General features: G+C 35.7%; 1 protein-coding gene across 2 annotated transcripts in view; it reads right to left on the reverse strand.

Annotated features, from left to right (window-relative positions):
- Positions 1-4,565: 4,565 nt before the first annotated feature.
- Positions 4,566-25,120, reverse strand: part of LOC131061425 (uncharacterized) — a 167,592-nt gene continuing 147,037 nt past the window's right edge. For both annotated transcript variants that reach the window (XM_057995088.2, XM_057995089.2), the window contains 7 exons: positions 19,463-19,669; positions 9,879-10,028; positions 9,415-9,619; positions 7,614-7,696; positions 7,434-7,505; positions 5,639-5,701; positions 4,566-5,036 (listed from right to left, as the gene is read on the reverse strand). In XM_057995088.2, the coding sequence (XP_057851071.2) occupies positions 4,878-5,036; positions 5,639-5,701; positions 7,434-7,505; positions 7,614-7,696; positions 9,415-9,619; positions 9,879-10,028; positions 19,463-19,669 (939 nt within the window). In that variant the 3' untranslated portion in view covers positions 4,566-4,877. The remainder of the gene's footprint in view (positions 5,037-5,638; positions 5,702-7,433; positions 7,506-7,613; positions 7,697-9,414; positions 9,620-9,878; positions 10,029-19,462; positions 19,670-25,120) is intronic.

Genomic DNA, 25,120 nt, shown 5'->3' on the forward strand with positions numbered 1-25,120 from the left:
TTGGAAGATATCTAAAAGAATCCCCCAATATCTTTAGGGCACTATCAAATTTGGGATTCACTACATATTTGGTACAAAGATTAATTTGGTTGGCTATAAAGATTTAGATTGGGCTGGTGATTCTCAAACTTGAAAGTCTACTTTTGGTTACAATTTCTCACTTGGCTCTAGTCTTATTAGTTGTTTTAGCAAAAAGAAACATGTTATTGCTTTATCCTCCATATAAGTATCAAGGAGATGTTAATGCAATTGCTAAGGTTATTTGGCTTCAAGGTATTGTCATTCAATTTGTTATTTCCTTCAAACAACCTACATTCATTTATTGTGACAATCATAGTACTTTTTAAATTTGCAGAAATCCATTCCAACACCCTAGACAAAATGCATTGAGATTCATATGTATTTCATTTGGAAGCTCTTTCCTGGCCAAGTCTTGACTTAATATTTTTCTAGTCTTTAGAGTAGGTTGTTGACATTTTCACCAAACCTTTTACTAGAAGCAAGTTCATTCATCTACAAGATCTTGGGGTGTGGCTCATTTCATCAACAACATCATCCTTGGGGTGGGCCTTCTAGTCCTCTTCCTTTACCCTCGTTAGGTTTTCTTCTCTTATTTATGAGTTTGCAGTACTTCGGTACATTAGCAAGCCTTGTTGGGACCCAATCTTTTATCCCCACCTAAGCTATACTTAGGGGAGTATTGGTGTAAACCTTTTTTTATCATCATTTACGAGACTTATTTCACCTATAGATTAATCAATTGTCTAGGTGGCGAGTTGGTAGTTAGAGAGGTAGTTATCTCTCAAAGTTCGTTATGAATTTGAACAAACCTTTCCCTCCAATTTCGGAATTTAGTTTACTCAAATTTTCTTTAGATATTCCTCATTTGATCAATGCTACATATTTATCTACCTACAATTTTTTGTTAAATTGATATTTGCATTTTGTCCAAATTTCCTCACTCTATTTTCAAAAATATAGAACTCTCATATCTCTAATTTTTTTAATTTAAATACATTGGATAATCATTATTCACAATTTTTACAATGATGTATCGAAGAAAATAAAAAATACGAAAGGTAATTTTATTTCATTTTTGCACTAATACATCAACAAAAATAGGCATTAATATAGAGAATCATAAAAAATAATAGTGCATGGCGTATGTTTAAAAATTATATAAAATACTGATGTTTTGATAATGGCATGTGCTAGAGACATGTTTTACAAAGCAACACCCCATCTTTATAAAACTTATATCAAGAATTTATATGAAGAACAAGTTTAATGACTTGAGAGGCATCACCTAAAGGAAAGCCAAACATCTTTAATCTCTTAGAAAATAAGCCATCCCTAAACCATAAATCAGCTAGTCACCAAGTGGGATGGTAGTTCAATGGTAAAGAACCCCAATAACAAATGGGTGGTCCTAGGTTCAAATCCTAGTTGGTCCATACAAAAGTTCATCATGGTGTTAGAGCCAAGCAAAGCTATAAGCCTCGAGCTCTTATAGTGTGGCTCAAGGGTAAGGTGTTGGAAATAAGCCACACTTGAACCGTAGATCCATTGGTCACCAAGTAGATTGGTAGCTCAATGTTAAAGCACCCCAATAACAAATGGGTGGTCCTTAGTTTGACTCTAACTAATCTATGAAAAAGTTCATCATAATCAAAATAATTAAAGGAGGCAAATAAGAATACCAAATTATAATCCAATTCAGCTATGGTAATATCTATTGTTATGAGAAAAAAATACCATACCTTGTAAAAGCTTTTTCCCAAGTATTTATCCCTAAACACTATTGAACTTCTACATGAACACAAATTAAATCTTTGGATGAGAGGCTACAAAGTCAAAGGTGATGTAATCTGTTACCAAACACAAACATGAGCATATAAAATTCATTGTAATGTTCCCTTCTCGATGATGTGCTTTCAGTGGTCCATTGGCCTATTCCTGAGACCCGTAGGCTATGTGGAATGAAGAATTAGGGTTTCAAACGTTGGTGAAGCGAGAACTTACTATTTTTAGTAAATTAGGGGTTGATTGTTTGGATGATGTTGTCTTACTAAGCTTTCCATGCTCTGTCATTGGGTGCAAAGATCATGCTTTTCGAAGTAGTAATTCATGACTTATTATTTTTAGTAAGTGGCAGTATGGAGCATTTCTATTTTTGGCAATGGACAAGGTTTTGATCCTGCAGTAGTTCTATGGTCTTCTTTACTCCATTTCATCCTAGTTTTTGTTATTGATCAGTATGGGAGTCATAAGTAATTTAATTAAATATTATTTCCTTGTCAAAGGTTTAATATTTAAATATTTGCATTTACTGATTAAATGTATTGAGGATGACTTAGGGAAAAATAATTAATTGATATCCATGTGCTATTTTCGTAAGTCAAAAGGCATATTTGTTGGTGACAATTTGGGAGGATAAAACATCTCTTGTTTAATGCTTTTTATATTGCAAAAAAATGCCACCATAAGGCAAAAGTTCAAACTTGCCTAGGAAGAGGAAAGTGGGCGCCATGTTGGAAGACATGAAACGAAATGAAAGGGAATTTGAGTTGAATTTGGGCGCCATTTTGCATTTGAATTTGGGGGAGCTTGGAGTTATAAATATGAGCCTTGGGTTCTCATTTTGCTGATCTTGAAAAATTGCATCGTTATGCTGTCGGATTGGCGCATGAACTTTGAAGCTTCGGAGTGCGGCTCCCTAGTGTTTCCAGTTTCGTACTTGAGATATAGTACCTAGCTGTGTGATGTATTCTATGACATTTTCAGTGCATATTTCAGTATTTTTGGAGTTTGGAGTGATTTCTAGAGTTGTTGGTTTCCTTGTAGCTGAAACAAGTTTTTTATCATACCTCTCTGCCTAAACGACCGATCATTCTGGGTATTGGCTTAATCTTCCTTCTTGTTGTTGGCGATACATTTTGTAAGTTTGTAGCACCTTTCTTTGAGTTTTGGATTTAATAATGCAAATCAAAATATCCTAGCTAGGTGTGGGTTTTGGAGAGTGCATTGGGATGCCTGTCAAGTTATTTAAAGTGTTTTTGTAACTCCATTTTGGATTGTCTTAGTTGTTTCTTGTCTAGTATTGGTTTGGGAGTGATTTGGAGTGAATTGAGAGAGATTTGAGTGAGATATGAGTAATTTAGTGAGTTTATGGGTTGTTGGTTATGCATTTCCAACCTGCTGTTTTTTGGTGTTGAATTAGTTTGATGATCATTATCTCTTATGTTTAGCAATATACTTCTACTCTCACTTTCCTCTTTATTGTAGGGTTAAGTAGCAGTACTACTAACCCATTCTGGATTGTAATTTGCATATCCCATTGAAAAGAGGAAGAGGTTGGCTTGTTGCCTATATCTGATAATTTGTAAATCAATCCTCCCACTGCATAAACGGTTGAGTGATATTGGTTGTAATGATCCTCCCGCTGCATAAGCGGTTGAGTTGAGTAATTTGTAATTCAGTATTCCTGCTGAAATATTGTGGTAGAGTGATTGTGTTTGCAGTATTGTTCTCTTGGCTGGTTCACCGCCAAGTTCCTTGTTTTCCCGCTAGATAAGCGAAAGGGGCTGGTTTGCCGCCCAATATTGTACTTGCTTTATAATTTCCAGCAGATCAGTGAGCTAATGAACCCCTTATCACCGTATGCTCTCACCTTCCCACATTGGGCACTTGGTGATCAGAAAGTGGAAGGGTTGCAATTTCAGCAAGCTTTGAGATTATATTTTCTAACCTTAACGGGTTATGTGTTTGTTTGTAATTCTTATTTCACTTAAAAACCAAAAAAAATTATCCGGGATATTACATTCATCTCTCTCAAATTATATCACAATTCAAATAAAATGCTTGTATGTATTTAGAGGTTGTCAACCTTATCTCCACAATGATACAACTTATTGCAATCTCTTTTAGACTAGGATGATTCTTAAAAGGAATTCACCTCTCATAAATAATTTGATGTGAATTTCAATTCAATCTCTTTCAAATTCAGAGGATTCACAACTACTAAATGGATGCACCATTCACCAGTATAATATGACATAATATATTGTGGTCTTTTGTATTAGAAGGATTCAACAACTTAAAGGGTCAAGTGGCCCTTAGTTTGTTGGTGGAATTAATGACTCACAAAGAGTTCATCAAAGATCAAGGCTCACTAAATGCATAGGCCCAACAACATAAAGTCTGAGGTGGGGATTGTGCCTCCAATAAATCTGGTAGAATGAATGCCCCTCGATCCTTGACAGTAAGCCAAAGGAGACTGATAAATCTTCTTGTACCTGATGCCTATGGGATGCTTAAAGTGTTTCAAGGTGTTTAACCTCCCAACTGAAAAAATACTTAAAGGTCTCAATGATAATATGATAGTATCTTCTACGGTCCCTTTCAAATTAGGATTCTTCATAATGGCTTAGTATTGTACTTTATTGGTCTCCCTCAACTAAAATTATTCTCACTTAATATGCTAGATCCATGCCATTTCTGAGATTGGCTTTAAATTCGCACAAAATATATGACAAATGTATGGAATGATATGGATACAAGGCTACTGACTGACAAAAGACTGCATTTATATAAATCTAAACATTCCAAGATGTGTAAATATGAATATTTATAGCCACTTTATGTTATAATCGTGTGATAAGAAGGAATACACTTGAAAACACCTGCACTTGTAACAAGGAACCATTTTTTCATCTCATGACATGCTTCCATACTGACTGTTTTAGAGAATAGCCCTGTAATTATTATATTTTCATGACAGCTGTTGTTTGAAAAAGAAGGTTCCATCTATACGATGTACAAATTCTAGACAGGTAAAGATTGATTCACTTCATATAGGAATTGGAATCAAACTTTCGTTATTTCATAGAAGTTGGCTTCTTTTTCTGATGAGCAGCTTGCAAAGCTGTCATGACTACTGTGGATATAATATCATCTACAGTGCATCCCCTGCTTAGATCATTGACTGGTTTGCGTAAACCTTGAAGCAATGGACCCATGGTTATTGCTCCAGTGCTCTGTGTAATGTCAAAGAAAGAAAAAGTTCAATGATATCCTTCAATAACATTATTCAGTAGTACAGATCACAAGATGAAAAATTCCAGTCCAAACTTTCAAGTGAAACTATTAAAGTGAATGACAGATAGGAAGGTATATGAGTGCAGCCCAAGAATTGAAGTACATTCCTTTTAAATCTCTATGGCCTCAACTGCCATTTACAGTGCTTATTCCTTCAAGAATTAAAAAGCATAAATGAGACAATGTCAGACACTCTTAGGCTGTCAACAAATGAGTTTAAATTTTGAATGCCAGACACAAATGGGTAGATTTTGCAACTGGTTGTCTTAATAACATTGCCTAAAGGTGTGTGGATCTAATTTCTCTAAATTGTATATTCTCAAACAAGGGGAAAACTTGCAAAGAGTTCATAAGAAATAAGAGGGATAAATAGTAATCAAAAGGTGAAATAACAATATAAAATAGCAAATAATGATCACACAAATCAAATACTAATGTGCAGTAGAGCTCTTCTCATGGATATTTTAGCAAAACAATACGTAGAGTATAAATTGTCATCAAACAAGGAATTTTTTTAAAGAAAAATATGAAAATGAATCACCTGCTGGACAGCTTTGTAGGCAATATTTCCTGCATTTAGTTCTGGGAAAACAAGTATATTGGCCTGCAATTAAGAAAAAATGTCAAATGGAATGTTCTTGTTATAGAGAAATAATTACAAAGATGAATTGCATGGCACTATATAAAACAAAAACATATTGAATTATGTCATACCATACAAAGCAAAAACACATTTTTCATTTGAAAAGATTTGATAGAAAAAAAATTAATCATATCATATGCTATTTATGATTAGTGCAATGCATTTGTAAGATCTTCCAATTCTCAGCTTTCAGAGAGGCTGACAAATAAACCAGGATAAGGCAGTACAATCATCACAGGTTCAAATACATAGATGTCAAGACTAGAAGAGGTTATTATATCTATTAAAATTGGATAATCACATCCTTTCAAAATGAACCATTAGCACTGAAGAATGCTACATATGTTCACAATTTGTTAAGATCATGAAATGTTGAAATCAAAGGTAATAAGCAATACACTTGTTTCCAATCACAATTGATCCAAGGCCCAAGGGCGACCCATGGGGCAACACGCTATTATGGATTTTAATCCAAGAGTAATGCAAGCACAAGCAGACTGGATAATTCCTCTTTCAGAAACGTCAGAGAGTAACATATAAATAGGGTTTCCTTAAAATTCATTTTCAAAAATGGACAACATCCCCAAACCAATTGATTATGTGCAGAAGATGGGTGGCAGAAAAAAATGCCATTGGACTGGCAGTGATGTTTATAATAGAAGAGAACAATAAGGGACAAACATGGAGGAGGACGAGATTGATCAGCGGGTTGAGGGACAAATGAGGGAAACAAGAAGGAACCCAAGGGAAGAGCAAACATAGCCATAAAAATTACCTGCACATAATCCTCGACAACTACTTAAGCTGGCCCACCCCCAACTAAATTTGGGGTTTTGGCAAAGTAAAATGTTAGTAAAGTCATTTTGAGGCACATACAGTATGCACATGGAAGTGCAAAAGTAGGGACATACAATGAATTGAAGGTGAACACTTCAATAAAATCAAAGCAAGATAGAAACATCATAGTGGTTTCAAGTGAAAGATCAAATTTAGACTGAACAAATAAGGGACGTGAAAAATGGATAGAATAGTGCAGAGGTGATATCACTTGAGAAGGATGGCATTTTTTAGAAAAATGCAACAAGAAGATGTGTATTTACAATAAATAGTGAACAAAGAAGACGAATTTGAAATGGCAAATGACAATGGCATAACAAGTAATAATGGTGTACAGTACAATGTAGAGTAACATGAGTTGACTTACATATTCAATGTTAGAGTGAACAAAGTGAAAATAAAATATATCCAACAACATGATTAAAGATGTGCTCTTATTGTATAAAAACCATTAGCAATTTTCTCTTATTAGATTGGAAGACTTTTAAATCATAAGCATACGTCTTGGGATAGTCATGCTTCATTCGTAATTGATTCATTATTTAACAGTTCTATTAATATTATTAATGTATATGATAATACTAAACCACAAGATACTCGTATACATAGACTACACACACACACATAATTGTATTAGGGAAGAAAAGAACTTATGAAAACTATCACTGCAATAAGAAATCCACAAAAAATGCACAGTTACCATTTAGGTTAGTAGTATATTATTAGTAAAAATCACTCTTTTTATCATGCCATCAAAATGATTTACTGTAAAGTCTAAAACTCAGATATCCATTTTATTTTATTTTAAATGTGAAAAAGGAAATCCCTATATCATTTCAAAGTCACAAAGACAAACCTTTCCAGCCACTGTACTCTCTTGTCCTTTAAGCTTTATTTTTGCTGCTGTCAAATTCACGGCAGCATCATACTGCAAACAAGAAAGACAATCCTTATTTTCATCTCAGTATTTTAAATTCCAGAACATGTATAAAATCCAAAAAAAAATTGCACAAATAAATTTGGAAGGATTGTTCACCTGCAAAGGACCCTCGATGCATAAATTGGGCTGCAACTGTAGGGCAATATTTTTAGCATCTCTAACTTTTTGTACCGAGGGACCTGTAACCAAGAGTCAATAGACCAAAAGATCAGTATAGCAAGCTAAAAAGAATGCCATGGGAACTACATTAAGCATCTAAGTTCATGGAGCAATTCAAATTAGATAAGTGAAATATAAATGGTAATTTTTTGGGTTAGTAAATTCAATATAATTCATCATAGGATTTAACTATATACACACATACATGTGTATATTAATATATAATGTATATATCTACATATATACATACATATCTATATATGTAGATATTTACATATATATGTACATACATACATATATCAACCCACTATGTTTAGGCAAGTAAACTTATGTCATCAACTCCAGAAGTTATGTCAGTGAAATTAAAAGCAGGAAAAAAAACAAAGATGGGTTTAAAATATTTCTCTATCTTGAGTTTATGGTAAAATATGTTCATTGAAATATAATCTCTAAGCATTAAAAAATCTATCTTAAGAATTGTATCTATATGCATATATATACAATTATATACATATGCTAGGAAGCTTCAAAAATATATCTATGGGAAATATATGCTTACATACATTTAAAATAAATGCACTACTTGTAGAATTTTTTTGTGATATACATCAGTTGTCCACTTCCATGGTGCAGATCTCTGCTGCAGGCTTCACATTACCAGCTCTTTTTTTCACTACCAGCAGTTCTTCAGCTCAAACATTGGGGAATTCTTTGGGACATTGGCTGCCTCCTAGAATTGTCCAGCCTGGTTCCCTCATCTCTAAAATCACCCCAGAAAGTATTCTTAGATTCTGCATTGGTATTCCCACTGTGATCAATATAATGTCGTTGGCTGCTCCAACATGTCTCCAAAGATAGACACTCGAAGATTTTGGTTTCTCACTTGGATGGTCTTCTTCTGTTTATTACCATACAAGGTTTTCCCCCTCCTCTTTCATTACTGTTCTTGCTTGGAGGTTTGCCCTAATTTTAGGTTAGCCTCCATTTGTGTCTGCTTTTTGTATACCACCTCCTTTTCCCTAATATTATGTTCCAGTCCCATTGATCTATTTTTCAGTCATTTGTGAACATTAATATATTTTCTTTCTTTCTATCCCCACTTGAGAACTTGTGATCAGAAACGTATCACTATATTTGTTAGCAATATAAATTCAGTCTTTGACATTAGGATTACCTTACTCCAGCAAACCCTATTAGCTAAAGCATCTCCAAATGATGTACTCAGATCCATTATGGGAAGTATCTTATTAATTATGATATGCTAATCATCCTTGGATGCTAGGGGGATTATGTACCTGGCAGACCTGCCTCTCTAAAATGGTCACCCTATGTCTTCATTTCTTAAATTCTTAGAACTTTGAAGATTTGCTTTCATTCTAGGATTTACATCCCTTTATAAACCTTCTTTTGTTTCTTTTCATGTTTTTACTACAAATAACCATTGGTTTTGCCTTGGGTCCTGTTGGCCAACCATTCATACAAATTATTTATTTCTCATTTTTTTTCTACAAAACACAAACTTCAATAGATATGAAAATCAGAAATGGTCTAAAACTAGCAATAGAAGGGGTGTCATGCTCTTTCTTGCAATTTTCATTAAACATGAAACTAAATTTGTAAAATTCAAAAAAAGCACCAAAAGATTAACCCCTTAGGATCTCCAACCTATGAAATCGTGTAAAAAGAAAAATTATAAATAGAATTTTACTCCAAACATAGTAGTTGAAAAATAAAATACCATCATTGGAGTCTCCGGTTGCATATGACAACATGGCAACCAATGGTTTGATGCCAAATGCCATTGCTGTTTCAGCAGATGCAACTGCTATAGCAGCAAGCTCCTTGCTTGTTGGTTCAACATTAACTGCACAGTCTGCAAAAACTTGCACTTTGTCCTTTAAGCAGATGAACATGACACTTGATGCTATTAAACCTGGTTCTGTCTGGTAACAGACCACAAGACACATATGGTCACTTCGAATTGAATATAAAGATTAAAAAGGAGTTGCAGAGAATGGAACAACTGCTTAGCTCTCTTGAATATGAGTCCAGAAACAGATGGTTTTACACAAACTAATTACCCACATGCAATAAGTTGCACATTTCAAAGGTCATATTTCTTGTATCTAATACATAAATCATATCCAGATTGAAGTTTGATGTAGAACACATTACAAGACAAAGTCAATAGGATATGTTTACCTTGATAATTTGCAAGGCAGGCCGGATGGTATCTGCAGTTGTGTGTATAGCACCTGAAACCATGCCATCTGCATCTCCAGCAGCAACTATTAATGTACCAAAATATGTTGCATCTTTTGCAAGATCATATGCTTTTTCCTTTGTGACACCCTGTACAATAGAAGCATAATTATTTTTTTGTTTTTTGTTTATTTTTATTTTTATAGAGGCATAAATTTCTTAAAAGCAATCTTTAAAATATAAGGGTTCTGTGAATAAAATCATCATTAGACATAACTAGAGAAGTCACTATAATACCCAAGTAACAAGGAATATAAGACTAACATTTTCTCTTTATTTTGATCTTACTTATTAACAAATAGGAAAACAAGATTCTACTGAATTTTGTTACATAATTAGAGAGCTAGAATAAATTTAATAAAAAAAAAGAGCAGTACATTTTTAAAGGCAAATGATGGGAGCAATTTGCAGAGGCGAGACTAAGGTATCAACAAGGGAAGAAACCCAATGCTATGAAATCAACTCTTGTTTTTTCAAATTACCTAAGTCTATTGTTTTTATCTGTTCACTTCTTCATCTATTTAGAGTTTGGGATTCAAAAAAATAGATCAATCCAACGTTTGGGTTGTGGAAAAATAGATCAATCCAACGATTTGGTTGTGGAAAAATTAATTTGAATAATTACACTCAATGTAATTTCTGCTTATACTCGAGCACTTCAGTTGGTGGTTTTTTGTTTTTTCATAAATATGATTTAGTTTTAGATTGAATATATTTAGGATTTTTGTTTGTCTCAATCTTATAACAGAATATTAAATGTGAGATTCAACACACCTGCAATCCTGCATAATTGTTGGTATCATGAAGAAGCACAATTATGCATCTGAAATTTTATATTTGTCATTTAGCATGGCTTGGGGGCTCAACTTGTGGTAGATTGGGCATCTAAAAATTAAATACATGACATTCAAAGAAGACAAAGACGAACTTCCTCAATTTCTTGTGAAAAACCTGATCCATTCATGAATGAAAATTTGCAAGAGCATTTGTTAAACCAAATGTTATGACTAGAAACTCATAGTTCTCGTACTAGCATAAAAAATTTGTTTTGTGAATATCCTCCTCTCGGAATCTGATTTGATGGTAGCCTGATCTAAGATCTATTTTTGGTAAATAAACTGCTTCGTGAAGCTCATCTATCAATTCATCAATCCTAGGAATGGTGCATCAATTCTTGATAGTCTTTTTGTTTAGTGCTCCATAGTCGATGCACATCCAAATTTTGCATATTTCTTCTTTACCAAAACCACAGAGGACAAAGAGAGTTGACCAGGGTCTAATGATCCCCATTTCCAGCCGTTCTTTAATGGCCTTTTCGATTTTCACATTATGTCTCCTAGGGTGGCAGTATGGAGTAGTGATGACGAGCTTAATGCTCTTCTCCATCTCAATGACATGCTCAAAGCCTCTGTCTGGCAATCTCCTAGGAGGAATGCTACTGAATACTTTACTAGTCTTGTCCTAGATGAATTGTACATCCACATGATATTCCTTTCCTTTGGCAGGTTTTGTTACAGTCACCAAACACTAAGCTGCCCATGCGGCTTGCCAATGATAGAAAATCCTCTCCATTCTCTTAGCTGATTAAATCTTTGGCACTTTATTTGTCATTCCCTATAGTACCACTTCTTGTTCCTCCAACTTAAGCTTCAATACCATGGTCTGAAAGTTTTGTGGATCTCTCCTAATGAGTGCAACCACTAGATACCTAGCACCATATCCATGTCTCTTATGCTAACAAACATACTAGTCATCCTTGAGATCATATCCTCCCGAACTAAGATTTAGTTGGGAGGTCTTCCTATTGCATTGGATGGTTAAACAATCGAACAACATAATACTGAATCCATCAAAGTTCTCCATCTTGAGACCTCACTTGGCCACCAATCACTCATCAATGAAGTTATGTGTGGCATCTGTAATGTATACCCCTGATTTTTTATTTTTTTTTCTCTTGAAGTAGTTTGACATACAAAAGCATTTCCAATACAAATAAATGCTAGCAATAATCTGATCTGATTTTGTTTCATTCATATCAAGTACATGACTAATGAAAAGCACATTAACATTATCCAATCTCAAATATCTAACCATACAATACTGCTGTTCATAAATTTAGGATTTGTTTGGCATTCGACATGAATAATAGGATCAAGTATGAACATGGCAATACAACTAACATGAGTACCTTCAAAATATTATGTCTTCTTGCTGCTACAGGTCTGAAATGTTTTCCAAATCTTCACCAAATGCCACAGGTCTGCCATAATTTTTTCAATCATACCCCAATCATCTTTCAACATAATCAGGCCAATTTTAACTCAGCTGCTCAAGCAAACTGAGTGTTTGTAATGTTATCACTTTAACCTGCACCCCTGTTTGCTAAGCTATCAACTCAGCAGGCTTGTGACACATGGGAACCCTCCTAGGCCTGTGGGTTGCCTAAAAAATGGAGTGAACCTCCAGAGTAAGCTGGTTCTTTTCAGATTCTGCACCTAAACTAACAATTTCTTCAGGGGAAAAGAGTAAGGAGGAGAAAATGCAAAACTAAAACTTGAAACTAAGGTGATTGCACCAGATGGTATTCTTTTTGGAATTTATCTATAAGCAAAAAACACACAGTACAACAATGATAATAAACCCTTTTTTGCACTGACCAACAACTCATAACCCTTGCATCAATGCTTCATAAACAAGCTGGATAATCACAGTCCTAAGAGGGAAAAAATCCTTTTTCACAACCTAAGACTATTAATCATTAAAACACAGCTTATGACCTGCAAGTAGTACATGTATTTCTGCATAAGGCATCAAAAGGAGATGTAAATTTTAAGGGGGGCAAAAGCCAACCACCAAAGAACTGACTAACCCTGAAGATGCAGTAACAAAGAAGGATGAGAAGTAGAGCAGCAAACCAAGCTATTATCCTTGCCAAACAGGTATCACCAAGCTTTATAAATCCTGAAAATGTGTTACAAAGACATCCATTCTTGCAGAGAGAACCAAAAAATTACAGTCTGCTCCAAGATGAATGAATCGGAACCCTTACAAAAATGAAGGCTCCTAGTATATATGCCTTTTTCCAAAGTTATCAAGAAGACTCCACCTCCTCATTTTAGGTCGAGCAAACTCAAAAACCCTACTTTTTAGGCCTCAAAAATATCTCAAAAGGGATAAACCTGAGCCAAAAGGCTAAGTCATCCATTCTGCAAACATAAAACCTCATAAATGCAACATAAATGCTCCTGAAATGCCTCTGACAGGCCTGCAAGCCCTCATAAATGCAAAAATATCCCTCCCTTTGCCCAAACAAAAATATCTAATAAAGTGATTTTTTTTTTTAAAAAGATTTATTATTATTTGGTCAGACATTTGTTTGACTTTATTTTTATTTATATTTAAAAGCTTTAATAATATAAAAGTAATAGAATTGTTTTAATTAAAGTGACAAAAATAAATAAATCACTTTAATAACACAATTTTATTATTTTTATTTATTAAATAATAAAATGTAATAAAAAAAAATATATTTAATAAAAGTGTTTGATTAACACTTTAATAAACAAAAAAAATTTTATTATATTTTATTATTATTTTAAATATAAAATAAAATAACATCAAACCTATGTTTGATTAAATAATAATAAAAAAATTTTAAAAAAGAAAAACCTTAAAAAACACATTTGCTCATATGCCTTAGAGGGCGCATTTCTTGAGTTTTAAAGTCATCTTGCATAGGAAATTTGAAAGGGGACAAAGTGATAAAAATCACTTAGGAAGCTAAAGAAAGTTACAAAAAATAAAGTGATTAAAATCACTTAGAAGCAATGCGAACCCTTGCCATTTGGCCTCCAACCATATTGCGTGGCATAGAAGGGAATCGAAAATGATTTTTTATTATGAAGACATTTTTAGGGAAACATAACCCTAAAATCTTGATTCGCCTCTTCACTTTTGCTCTCGATAATTCTGGAAACGGCTCTGCACTTCTGGGCGCCGCTTAGGGTTCGAAGGGAAAAAAGTCATGCATTCTTCAGTTCTGGGCGCATTTTTGAGCGCTGGGCCCTCTTTTTGCTTGAGACCTGTTCTTCTCTCTTCGTATCTGCTAGTTTCGGGCTTATTTTGCAGAGCCGCTGTGAAAATTCCTTGCGTTTCTGGATACTTTCTGGGTGTTCGGAGTTCGGCTTCCTTGCTGGGCGCGATGCTATCGCTTTGCATCCATTATTCTGCACAGGGCCGCCATTTTTATCGTTTCAGGAAGGAAAAATGCACAGGTCCGCCATTTTTATCGATTCTGGAAGAAAAAATGCCCCTTTTTTTTTGTAATATGTATGGCTTTCCTCTCTGTCTTTCTGAAATCTTTCATGTATTCGAATCTGTCCGGCATTTGCTTGCATTTTTTGAGAAAATCCACTTATGTGATCTGTTGTTTTTTCTGAAAAACTTCATTCCTTGGTACTGCAGGATTATTTTTCCCCTTTCTATCATAATTATGAGAAAAAATAGTTCGAATTACTGCATTTTTTTTAATTTTTCTGAGCACTGTATGAAGCTTTCGATGAGAACTCTTTGTCTACTCATCCCTCCTTCTCAATGCAACCACTCTTTATGGAAATTTTTTGCAGCTGAGTTTCATGTATATCAGAATTAATGATTGTCATCTATGATGTAATAGACCTCTGGACCGTCCCTTTTCTTGCATAGGACTGCCCCCTGTACAACCATTACAGTCTCTTTAAATCTTGTAGTGTTGATAGTTCTGACTGAAGGAAATAGTTTGCTTTGTGGCTGGTAAGGGCTTTCACGGTGTCTAACCTCCTTGGATCTGCTCTTTGCTTACACCATTTTCATAGTTAACAGTCATGATTTGCATTACAAAAGCTCTTCACACTTGCCATATATCCCCTTGAAATATGTTTTGAAGTTTCCTTCATCTCTTGGGAAAACTCACACAATGCCAAACATGTTCCTTGACAATCTGTTTATGACTGTCCCTCCACCTATGCCTCTGCATATTTGTCTTCAACTGACAACCCTTGCTGTAATCCATTCACAAACCAAACCTGTAGTCTCTAAACTAAATATCATTATGATGTTTTTCTTGGCATGCTTTCGATGAGAGTTCCTTTACTAACTTTCCCATAGTGTACTTGGACTGTATTCATCTTTAAAGGTCACTGAGACTTTGTGTACCAAAACTATGCTTGCTAGACACAGTATGAAGATTGTGACATACATCATTTGTCCTTAAAGCTTTTCTTCTCTGTCAAACACCATGGCTGCTCATACTCACAAATAGCCCTTTACTGCGATATACATCATTGTGACTATATTCTATGTCACAAGGTCTCCTTTGTGTCTACATGATCTTAATGCTACAATTTGATCTCATTCATTGTCATCTATGTGTGTAGTTGCCCTATGATTGTGTCAAACCCTTTGGGTGCAAGACTGTTATGAACATAGGACTGTCTTTCTCTCTTTATATTCTTCCTCTCCATTCATGCCACAAATGTCTTATTTGAAATCCCTTGAGACTGTCTCAAGCCTTTATAACTGTATTTACCCTCTTCATAGATGCTCTGTCTACACTAGCCCATGCAGCCCTTGATTTCTGCCTTTGTTTTGCAACTGGTGTTGATATCTCTGTATTTCTGTCTACCAATGTACAGTGGCTCGTGCATAATTTCAATGCCTAAACTTCATATTCAAACCTTGTATTTCATTCTCAGAAAGAACAAACAAAGCAAGAAATCTTCATGCATGTACAAGAGGACTTTGTTTTCATGAATGGCAGAAAAGAGCTTGAAGAAGTATATGACAAACTTGATCAAGAAAGGAAAGTGTACATGACGCTTGCATGGTTCGACCCCATTGATCACCATGCTTCACAACCACTTCTTCTTGTTAAAGCCCATTCCTTCATTGGCAATTTCATTCTGGCCAGCAGAACGAAGTCCTTGTTTATTTCGAACCTCTTGTTTGATTTTTTGGTTTTTTCCTGAGACTCCTTCGACATTTATTCTCTTTGAAGTGGCTGCTACCTCATGATTATGCAAAGGCGAGGGACTTTTGTTGCCAAGCAAAAAAATAGAATGGCAGTCATACCTTTCCGTAGTGTCCTCAAGAGCTTAAACACTCCTTTCTTCTTTGTTGAAGGTTCTTCATCTAGTGCTGCACCAAGATATGTCTGTAACTGAAAATCACATGCTTCAAGCTTGATTCAAGCCTCCATCCTCTTGGCTGTCATGTTCATAGGTGCGCCATTGATTTTTGTTTTGCCAAAGTGTGTACCACACCCAAAACCATTCTCCTCCAGGTTGTCAACTGAAGTACTGTTGTCAATGATTGAAAAATCTGAATTTTCTGAATTTTCTGAATTTAGGGCAGCATCATGCACCACTATCAGTTGATGGCCCAGAAGGAGTATAAACAATCTTTTCATCTTTGATCATAGTTTGGGCCTTCATTGTAACTTCTTCACTAAGAAGTTGCTCTTCAACAAAGGCTGGTCCAAAAGAAGTATCTAACTGAAAATGGTTGCAAACTAAATCCTCTTCTCTTTGAAGATCCTCCATCCCGTCTACTATTTTCTTATTTTCCTCTTCCTCAGGTGTGGCTGCAAGAGATGATTCATCTTCTTTTCTTCTTAATGTATTAAAATATATCTCATCAAGCTGGAGGCAATGATCTCTATCCAAAGTAGGTGTATATAATTTAATTTCATCACAACCAAAGCTTCATTGAATACTTGTAAAAATGCAAGAGATAGCTCTCCTTCAAGGCTTTTGTGTCCTCCTAGAGTCTTCCAAAAATAAGCTGCCAGGATCTTATGAGTGTCACCAACGTGAGCCAGGACAACAATAATCATGTCTTTGTTTACCCTCATTTGACCTTCCAAGTGATGTGATTCTTGAAAACTAACATCTTCAAACAAATGTTCTGACTTGCCTTCATCATCATGCCATTTAAAAACAGCTTCCTTCGTAACTTGTCTTCCACAAAACTCACGTTTTAAAGGTAGGTCAACATCATATTCAATCAAGGGAATATCGCCACAACAGAGAGTAGGATCATTTACCTCAAGCTCTTTTTCAACTGCTGATGCAAAATCAGACTGTGAGAAGTCTGAATTTTCATCTTTAACTTCATACTTATCAATCCATTCTTGAGTGGTCCTCAATGCAAGGCTCATGTGATGGCAAAGGACTACTGGTCACTTTCAGAAAATTAGAATCATGTGCATGCTTCTTCAAAGTGTCTTCGTTGTACTTAATTGCATCTTTTTCCAGAGTAGGTTGTATCCCCATAAGTGCTGGTCTATGAGGTGTCCAGCTGGAAGACACACGTTTTCTTAGCTGCCTTAGTTGTCATAAAACTGATACATACCTGCATCTCCTTAGCTGTTATTTTATTTGCCTCCAACCAACCCCACAATGGTGAAGTACCCATGACAAACCAATTTCATTATCAAATTGTAGGACCTCCCTATTAGGCAATCTCCTAGTTTCTAAAATCAGCTCTCTTAGACAATATTGGTCATCTGATCTTAACAAGTATTTCTTAGTGTAATCATGTGTATGAAACAAGGAAAATCAATCTCACTGTAGACTATCATACCTCGCATGTAGCTGGAATCTGATAATTGGTTTGATTCTTGATTGTCCACACCCACATAAGGCTGAAGTGAACTTGTGAGCAGGGCTTCATCCTCATTCTGGTGTGGCCCAGGTGACTGATCTCCTATAAATCTGACTTTATCTTTAAACAATGGCTGCCATTGTTTTGCAACTAGTACCACAATCTGAATATTTTCTGACAGTGACTCCACCCCCGTAATAAGGATAAAGACTGTTAATTTCAAATGGAATAATGACTAGAATTTGAATGTCTTCTCCCCTTTATCACCAGCCCTGACATGATTTGATTGTATTAAACCTTGATTTTCCTCACATGAGCTGGGCTCAACCCTTGTGGGAGCCGCATTCGTCTCCACTCATCTTAGTGAATTTTATGACCAGCAAACTGTCCTTTTTCCTTTTCCTTTTCCTGCACATGAAACAAACTTGTCAGCAAAAAATGCATATTTATGGTGACTTTCCTTTGATCTGATTTTGCCTTTTGGAGATTCCTTTGTGATGCGAGCTATATGCATTCGATGTACGTAGGGATCATATATATATATGCGTGCATTAGTACATATGTCAGAAATGCAGCCAGCTATTGCTTAGAACAAAATGTTCTAACACATTGTTTGTTTCAACCTTTTTTTTTTTTGCAGATATCAGAAGGAAAACATCAACGGACCAGGGTGGAGCAGCAAGACAAAGGCTACGACGAGCGCCTCTCAACTGTTCCAGTCATTCAGGCAATGACTGGTTCCACTTCTGACATGCCTTATTTTTTCTTTGTACTTGCATACATATATGTATATTTCCCTTCTGCATTGGATGTACGTAGCTAGTCCCACGGCTCCTTGTGTGGGACGCATTTTTGAAAATGAATAAAAAAATACTTTTCTTTTGCAAATGAGATGTTTTTCTTTGATGTTACAGAATAAAAGTACTTAGAAACATCATCTTTAAAACACAAAAACAGAGAATAAGTATCCACTAGCTTTCTTTTGTTCATGCTAGCATTTCTCAACCTATTTTTCAGCCAGGAGCGAAAAATAGGTAACATGTAAAGCACAGGGGCAAATCACAATATTGATGATAATCACCTTCTTTGACCACAAACTGATTAGACCTCACCCAGATTTGTTTAGCAGGCCTAAATGCCTCAATGGAGATGAATATGCAAATCAAAAGGGGCAGATATCCCTCTCATACCTCCCACATGCTAGAAACCCAAAATGGACACTCCTTCCTAGGGCTATTTCACTTATAAAATAAAGCACCAAACATGACATATCACATATGGAATGATGTCATCCAGCTGCTGCAAATCTCAGGTAAAGAAAAGAAATTTTGGAAACTTATGTTTGTTGGCAATGCATATGCTTTTCAGTTTTGAAATAGATATTTTAGCTCATATTAAACACAAAAAGCATAAAATGTTAGTAAACATTACAACTCAAGCACATTTTACTGAAGAAAATGAGAATCATTAAGATAATGCTCTAATGGTAGTACTAAAATAAATGAAGATGCACCTTTTCCTTGTGATATTCATATAGCATTGTGGCATACTTGTCTCTCAAAGGCGATTCTAATGGGTTGATGATATGAGCACATTTAAGATTGACTTTAAATTGACTAGCAAGTTCATTTTGTACAAGCTGAAGATCTTCATTAAAGAACCAAAAATCTCAGATAAAGAAAAAATAAATTAAAAACTTTAGTAACTTATGTTTGTTGGCAATGCATATGCTTTTTGGTTTTGAAATAGATATTTTAGCCCATATTAAATAGAAAAAGCATAAAATGTTTGTGAATATTACAACTCAAGCACATTTTACTGAAAAAAATGAAAATGATTAAGATAATGCTCTAATGGTAGCACTAAAATAAATGAAGACGCACCTTCTCCTTGCGATATTCATACAGCATTGTGGCATACTTGTCTCTCAAAGGTGATTCTAATGGATTGATGATATGAGCACATTTAAGATCAACTTTAAATTGACTAGCAAGTTCATTTATCTTTTCAGGATCTCCCAAAAGGGTAAGATTACATAGCTTATTCTTTAACAGAGTTCCTGCTGCTTGAATAGTTCTAGATTCCTCACCCTGCACAATGAGCATAAGCATCACAAGACCATGTTAAAGATCAAAATAAATAGAAGCAGGATAAGTAAAGAAACAATGCAGGCATGATTTACATGCTTGTTTGGAATTAGAAATTCATAATAACAACAAATTGAGCTCACATTTGCTTGCATGCATAAAAAGTCAAGACCATATGACATCTATAAAAATGGTCCTTCAAATCCTACAATAGAATGAGTGCTGGCCACATACTAATAGTAGCATAGATGTTATTATCAGATGCATAAATTTGATCTTTCTATTTCATCATACAACTTGAGATACAACCACTTGTACCAATCTTGTTGGGTTTATCTCCTCTAGTTGTATCTGCATTGCTTTAGGAGATTGTTAAATTTTTCACAACATAAGGTTCTTCTCTCTTGGTACATTTTGAATGCAATTGAATATACTTTTGAGTCCCCATTACCTGCTTTGATTTTTTCCAAACATCTCTCTCACACATACATTTTGAATGCAACATAATGTACTTTTGAGTTCCCTTGCTTTAGTTACCCCTCTCTCTCTCTCTCTCTCTCTCTCTCTCTCTCACACACACACACACACGCACACATGGGTTTAGTGCCCATGAAACAGTGCATGAAATGGAAGGTTGTCTTTTTTAAATATAAAACTCTCTCTTTGTGATAACCCTCTACTGTATCACATGATGTAAATCTTACCTCAGTATCTACTCTTTATTTCTTTTACATTCGTACACCCTACTAGGATTATTACTCGCAATATATGTATGAAGTTATTAATAATAATTAAATAAACTTATGCAAAGGGTGAAAGAATGCACCAATAATAATAATAGCATATATTAATGAGTTCCTTAGAAACATATAAAATAAAGAAATAAATTATCAAAATAATGTTAATATATTAAATGAGGGGATAAATTATTAATAATGTTAATATATTAAATAAGGTTAATATAAGAAATAAACTATTAAATAATGTTAATACATTTAATATATTAAACGATGAAGAAATAAATTATTAAATGATTCATGTTAATTATTAAATAGCATTAATATATCCTAAGTTCATTTTAGGAGTTAACGCCATGTTGATTACCCCCCCCCCCCCCTGCGGGAAGTGATGGGACGGGAGTCGCAGCCCTGGGCTGCGACCACTGTCACACCCCTTCCCGCGGAAGGGACCCCGTGGTGGGACGCAACCCTTCCCCTCCACGGGGTATAAAGGAAGACAACCGCAGAGCAAAGGGGGGGACATGGAGGAGGAGAAAACGGGAGGAAAGGAAGGTTGCAGACTGTGAAACAGGTAAGCAGTTGATTTACATGCCACAGGGATATATATGTGTGTGGACATGTGTGCCACACACACACATATATATTTATGATGGTTCTGTCGTATGTGATAGTATACCAATCTCTTTGACAGAGTTACAGTTTATACTAATATTGTCTCATGTATATGTAGCAATAGATATATGTATGTATGCAGGATATTTGTATGTATATAAGATCAATAATAGTAATTAAGGAATATGTAGATGCAGGCATAAAATATAAACGATAATGACATATAAAATGTTATATGAATAACAATAATTTGGCTATGTGATGGAGGCTATTGGAAGGAAATTCCCTTAGCCTAATTCAAGGATTATGATAATCCCTGGTAGGCAGTATATACTGAGTATTCATATGCATATGTGTTAAAGGCTTGGGTGTCAAAGGCTAACCCAAGAAGAGACGGATCTTGTCGGTCCTCTTCGGCAGACTTGGATGATAAAATGTATCATCCAAGGCAAAGAATAGATCATATATGACGATCTTCCTTCGTAGGCTTGGTTGTAAGATGCTACATCCAAGACGGGGATCGACTTATCCATCGATTTCCCTGGTAAGGCTTGGAACCATGATGGGTTCCAAGAAGGCGAGCATTACAACCGCCTAAGGGCATATCCCAATACTGCATTCGTATCCTTTTTATTAAATAAGAATTGAGATTAGTTTTAATTAAATAATTGAAGTTTAATTGCAAATTAGATTAGTAATATATATATATTTTGTTGCATTCTAACAATTTGTTTTGCAGGACAGTGATCTCTAACTAGTAGGGACATTACAGTGGTATCAGAGCATAATCTTGCCAACCTGTGGAAGGGAGACTTAGTTTATGATCACATATCAGAGGAAGAAAGGCACGAAAGCAATGGCCGATCAATTAGCCAAACAACTTCAGAGTTTCATGGAGCAAACCAATGAGAAATTCGAAAGAATGAGCCAATTAATCCTCCAAAGTACAAATAGCAACAATAGAGATATTCCAAACCGTGGAAGAGAGACACACTCTAATCACGCCGATAACGAACGATCTCCTCAAAGTTCTAGACAAACAATTCCCAAATTTCTTCCAGGAGAAGAACATATGGGAGATGAAGAGGAGCAAGCCACACTTGGGGTGGAAGAAATTGCCAAAATTTATGCTAGATTAGAGCTGGAAGTTCAGAGGGTGGTTTCCTTCAGGTACTTCTGTGAATCCAAGACTAATGAAGGTAGAAGGAGAAAGCATATGGGTAAAGACCTCAAAGCTAAAGTTAACAAAATGTCCCTACCATGCTTTGATGGGTCAGGAAAGGATATCGCCCAAGCTTGGGTCCAAAAACTAGATACATACCTTTCATACAGCCCCATGACCGAAGGAGATGCTATAAAGTTTGCCATACTCCATTTAACCGGAGCAGCCCATAATTAGTGGCATAATGGTCTCATTACCCTAGGCCACAAAAATATCTCCACCTATAATGAGTTTACTCAAAAACTCATCAGCCGGTTTGATCAGAAGGACTCAGAATGGTACTTCCAAGAGTTAACCCACCTTAAGCAATCTGGAACCATTGAAGACTATATCGACCTATTCGAAAACCTATCAGTAATGGTCCCCGACCTATCCCAGAGAAGGCTTACTTACATGTTTTTAGAAGGCTTGAAAGACTATTAAAAATTTTGTAAAACCCTTGGAACCACAAAATTTAGTAGAGGCCATTAAGAAAACTAGGATGGTCGAATATAATGCCCCCAAGAACATCCCAGCCAAAACACCACATAGGAATAAGGGGCCCCAGAGGGACCACTGAGAGAGGCCTTGTTGCTTTTGCAAAAAAACTTGGAGTATGAATCACCGATGTAAGGAGAGAGAGGAACTCATGGAGAAGGGGTTATGTTTCAAATGCAAGGCCCCATGGGGGAAGGGCCACGAATGTAAAAGAGGACAGTTAAATAACACAGAAGAAATACGGGATGAGGAAAGACCCTATAAAAAGGCCAGGTTTGAAGGCAACGAGCCGGGTACCTTGGCAGTCATCACTCAAGGAAGTGAGAATAGATGCTTCAAACTCAAAGGGATAATCAAAGGACAAAAAGTAATCGCCTTGGTAGACACAGGAGCCTCACATGATTTCATTAGCAAACACTTAACGACAAAGAGAAGGTTAAAAACCCAAGAGTTTGGAGGGTTTGAAGTGATCATGGGCAACGGAGTCATATACAGGTGCACTAAAATTATACCTCAATTGGAAGTCACCTTGGGGGAACATACAATTAAGAGGAACTTCTTTGTGGTGAATTTAGAGAACGACATCATTTTGGGGATGCCATGGATAAACTCATTGGGCCGGTTCACCATGGACAGTCCAAATCTGGAAATATGCTTCCAACATGAAGGGAGAGAAATAACCTTAAAAGGAATCCGTGATGGCTCTCCAAAGATAGTATCATGTAATAAAATGGAAAAAATCCTTAGGCATGATCAAGGAGAGTGGGTCGCCCAATGTATGGTCTTGGATAAATCTCCGACCGAAGATCAAGCCGTTCATAGAGATATTCAACCCATCCTTAAGAGACACAAAAAGGTCTTTGAAGACATTCCCCAGGGCTTACCCCCAAAAAGAGGATTTGAACACTCCATTGAGTTAGAAGGAGCAAAACCCGTCATTACAACTCCTTACCGCCACCCCCACAAATTCAAAGAGGAGATTGAAAAAACCATAAAAGAGTTATTAGAAATGGGACATATCCAACCAAGCAGCAGCCCCTTTGCTTCATTAGTGGTATTGGTCAAGAAAAAAGATGAGACGATGAGAATGTGAATAGATTACAGGGCCCTGAATAAAAAGACTAAAAAACAGATACCCTATTCCGAGAATTGACGAATTAATGGATGAACTACATGGGGCAAGATATTTCTCTAAAATTGATCTAAGGTCAGGATACCATCAGATTAAAATGAGGGAAGAGGATATCCCCAAAACAACATTCAGATGTCATTATGGGCATTTCGAGTTTTTGGTCCTACCATTTGGTCTCACTAACGCCCTGGCCACCTTCCAGTCACGCATGAATCATACGTTCAGGCAACAATTGAGGATATTTCTTCTAATATTCTTTGATGTTCAAAAGCCTATTGGGCTTGGTCATTCCATGTGAAAGCCCCTTTCTTAGTTAGATCAGTAAGGGGTGCTACAATCTTGGAGAAGCCTTTTACAAAACGTCTATAGTAGCTGCATAGTCCCACAAATCCCCTTAATTGTGTTAAGGTTCTAGGGGTGGGCCATTCCTTGATGGCCCTGATCTTTTCTTCATTAACATTATTTAATAGTTTATTTCTTATATTAACCTTATTTAATATATTAACATTATTTTGATAATTTATTTCTTTATTTTATATGTTTCTAAGGAACTCATTAATATATGCTATTATTATTATTATTGGTGCATTCTTTCACCCTTTGCATAAGTTTATTTAATTATTATTAATAACTTCATACATATATTGCGAGTAATAATCCTAGTAGGGTGTACAAATGTAAAAGAAATAAAGAGTAGATACTGAGGTAAGATTTACATCATGTGATACAATAGAGGGTTATCACAGTCCCTCCGTCTCAACTTTGCTTGTCCTCAAGCATTTTTAAATCTTCTTCTTTTTCCCAAGTAGCATCCTCATTTGGAAGATTCCTCCATTTTATCAGGTATTCAGTAATGGTTCGGTTCCTAAGCTCCCTTTTTCGCGTATCTAGAATGATCTCAGGGTACAAGGTGAGTTTCCCTTCATCATCTAGGGGAGGTAGTTCACTGCATGGAGCCAAGTGTTGTCCAAGAACCTTCTTAAGTCGGGAGACATGGAACACATTATGTATTTTACTGTCTTTGGGTAGTTCTACTTCATAAGCTACTTCCCCAATCCTTCGAATTACCTTGTAAGGTCCATAGAACCGGGATTTCAATTTTTCAGCCCCATTCTTCTTGAGGGAAGATTGTTTATATGGTTGTAACCTTAAAAACACCAGATCTCCGGCCTCGGACGTCCTTTCGGTACGCATCCTGTCTGCATAGATCTTTTGTTGGTTTTGGGCTTGTTGTAAATTCTCTTTCAAGATCTTCATGAAGAGTACTCAAA

This window comes from Cryptomeria japonica, chromosome 8 (assembly GCF_030272615.1).
Source record: "Cryptomeria japonica chromosome 8, Sugi_1.0, whole genome shotgun sequence".
Taxonomy (NCBI): domain Eukaryota; kingdom Viridiplantae; phylum Streptophyta; class Pinopsida; order Cupressales; family Cupressaceae; genus Cryptomeria; species Cryptomeria japonica.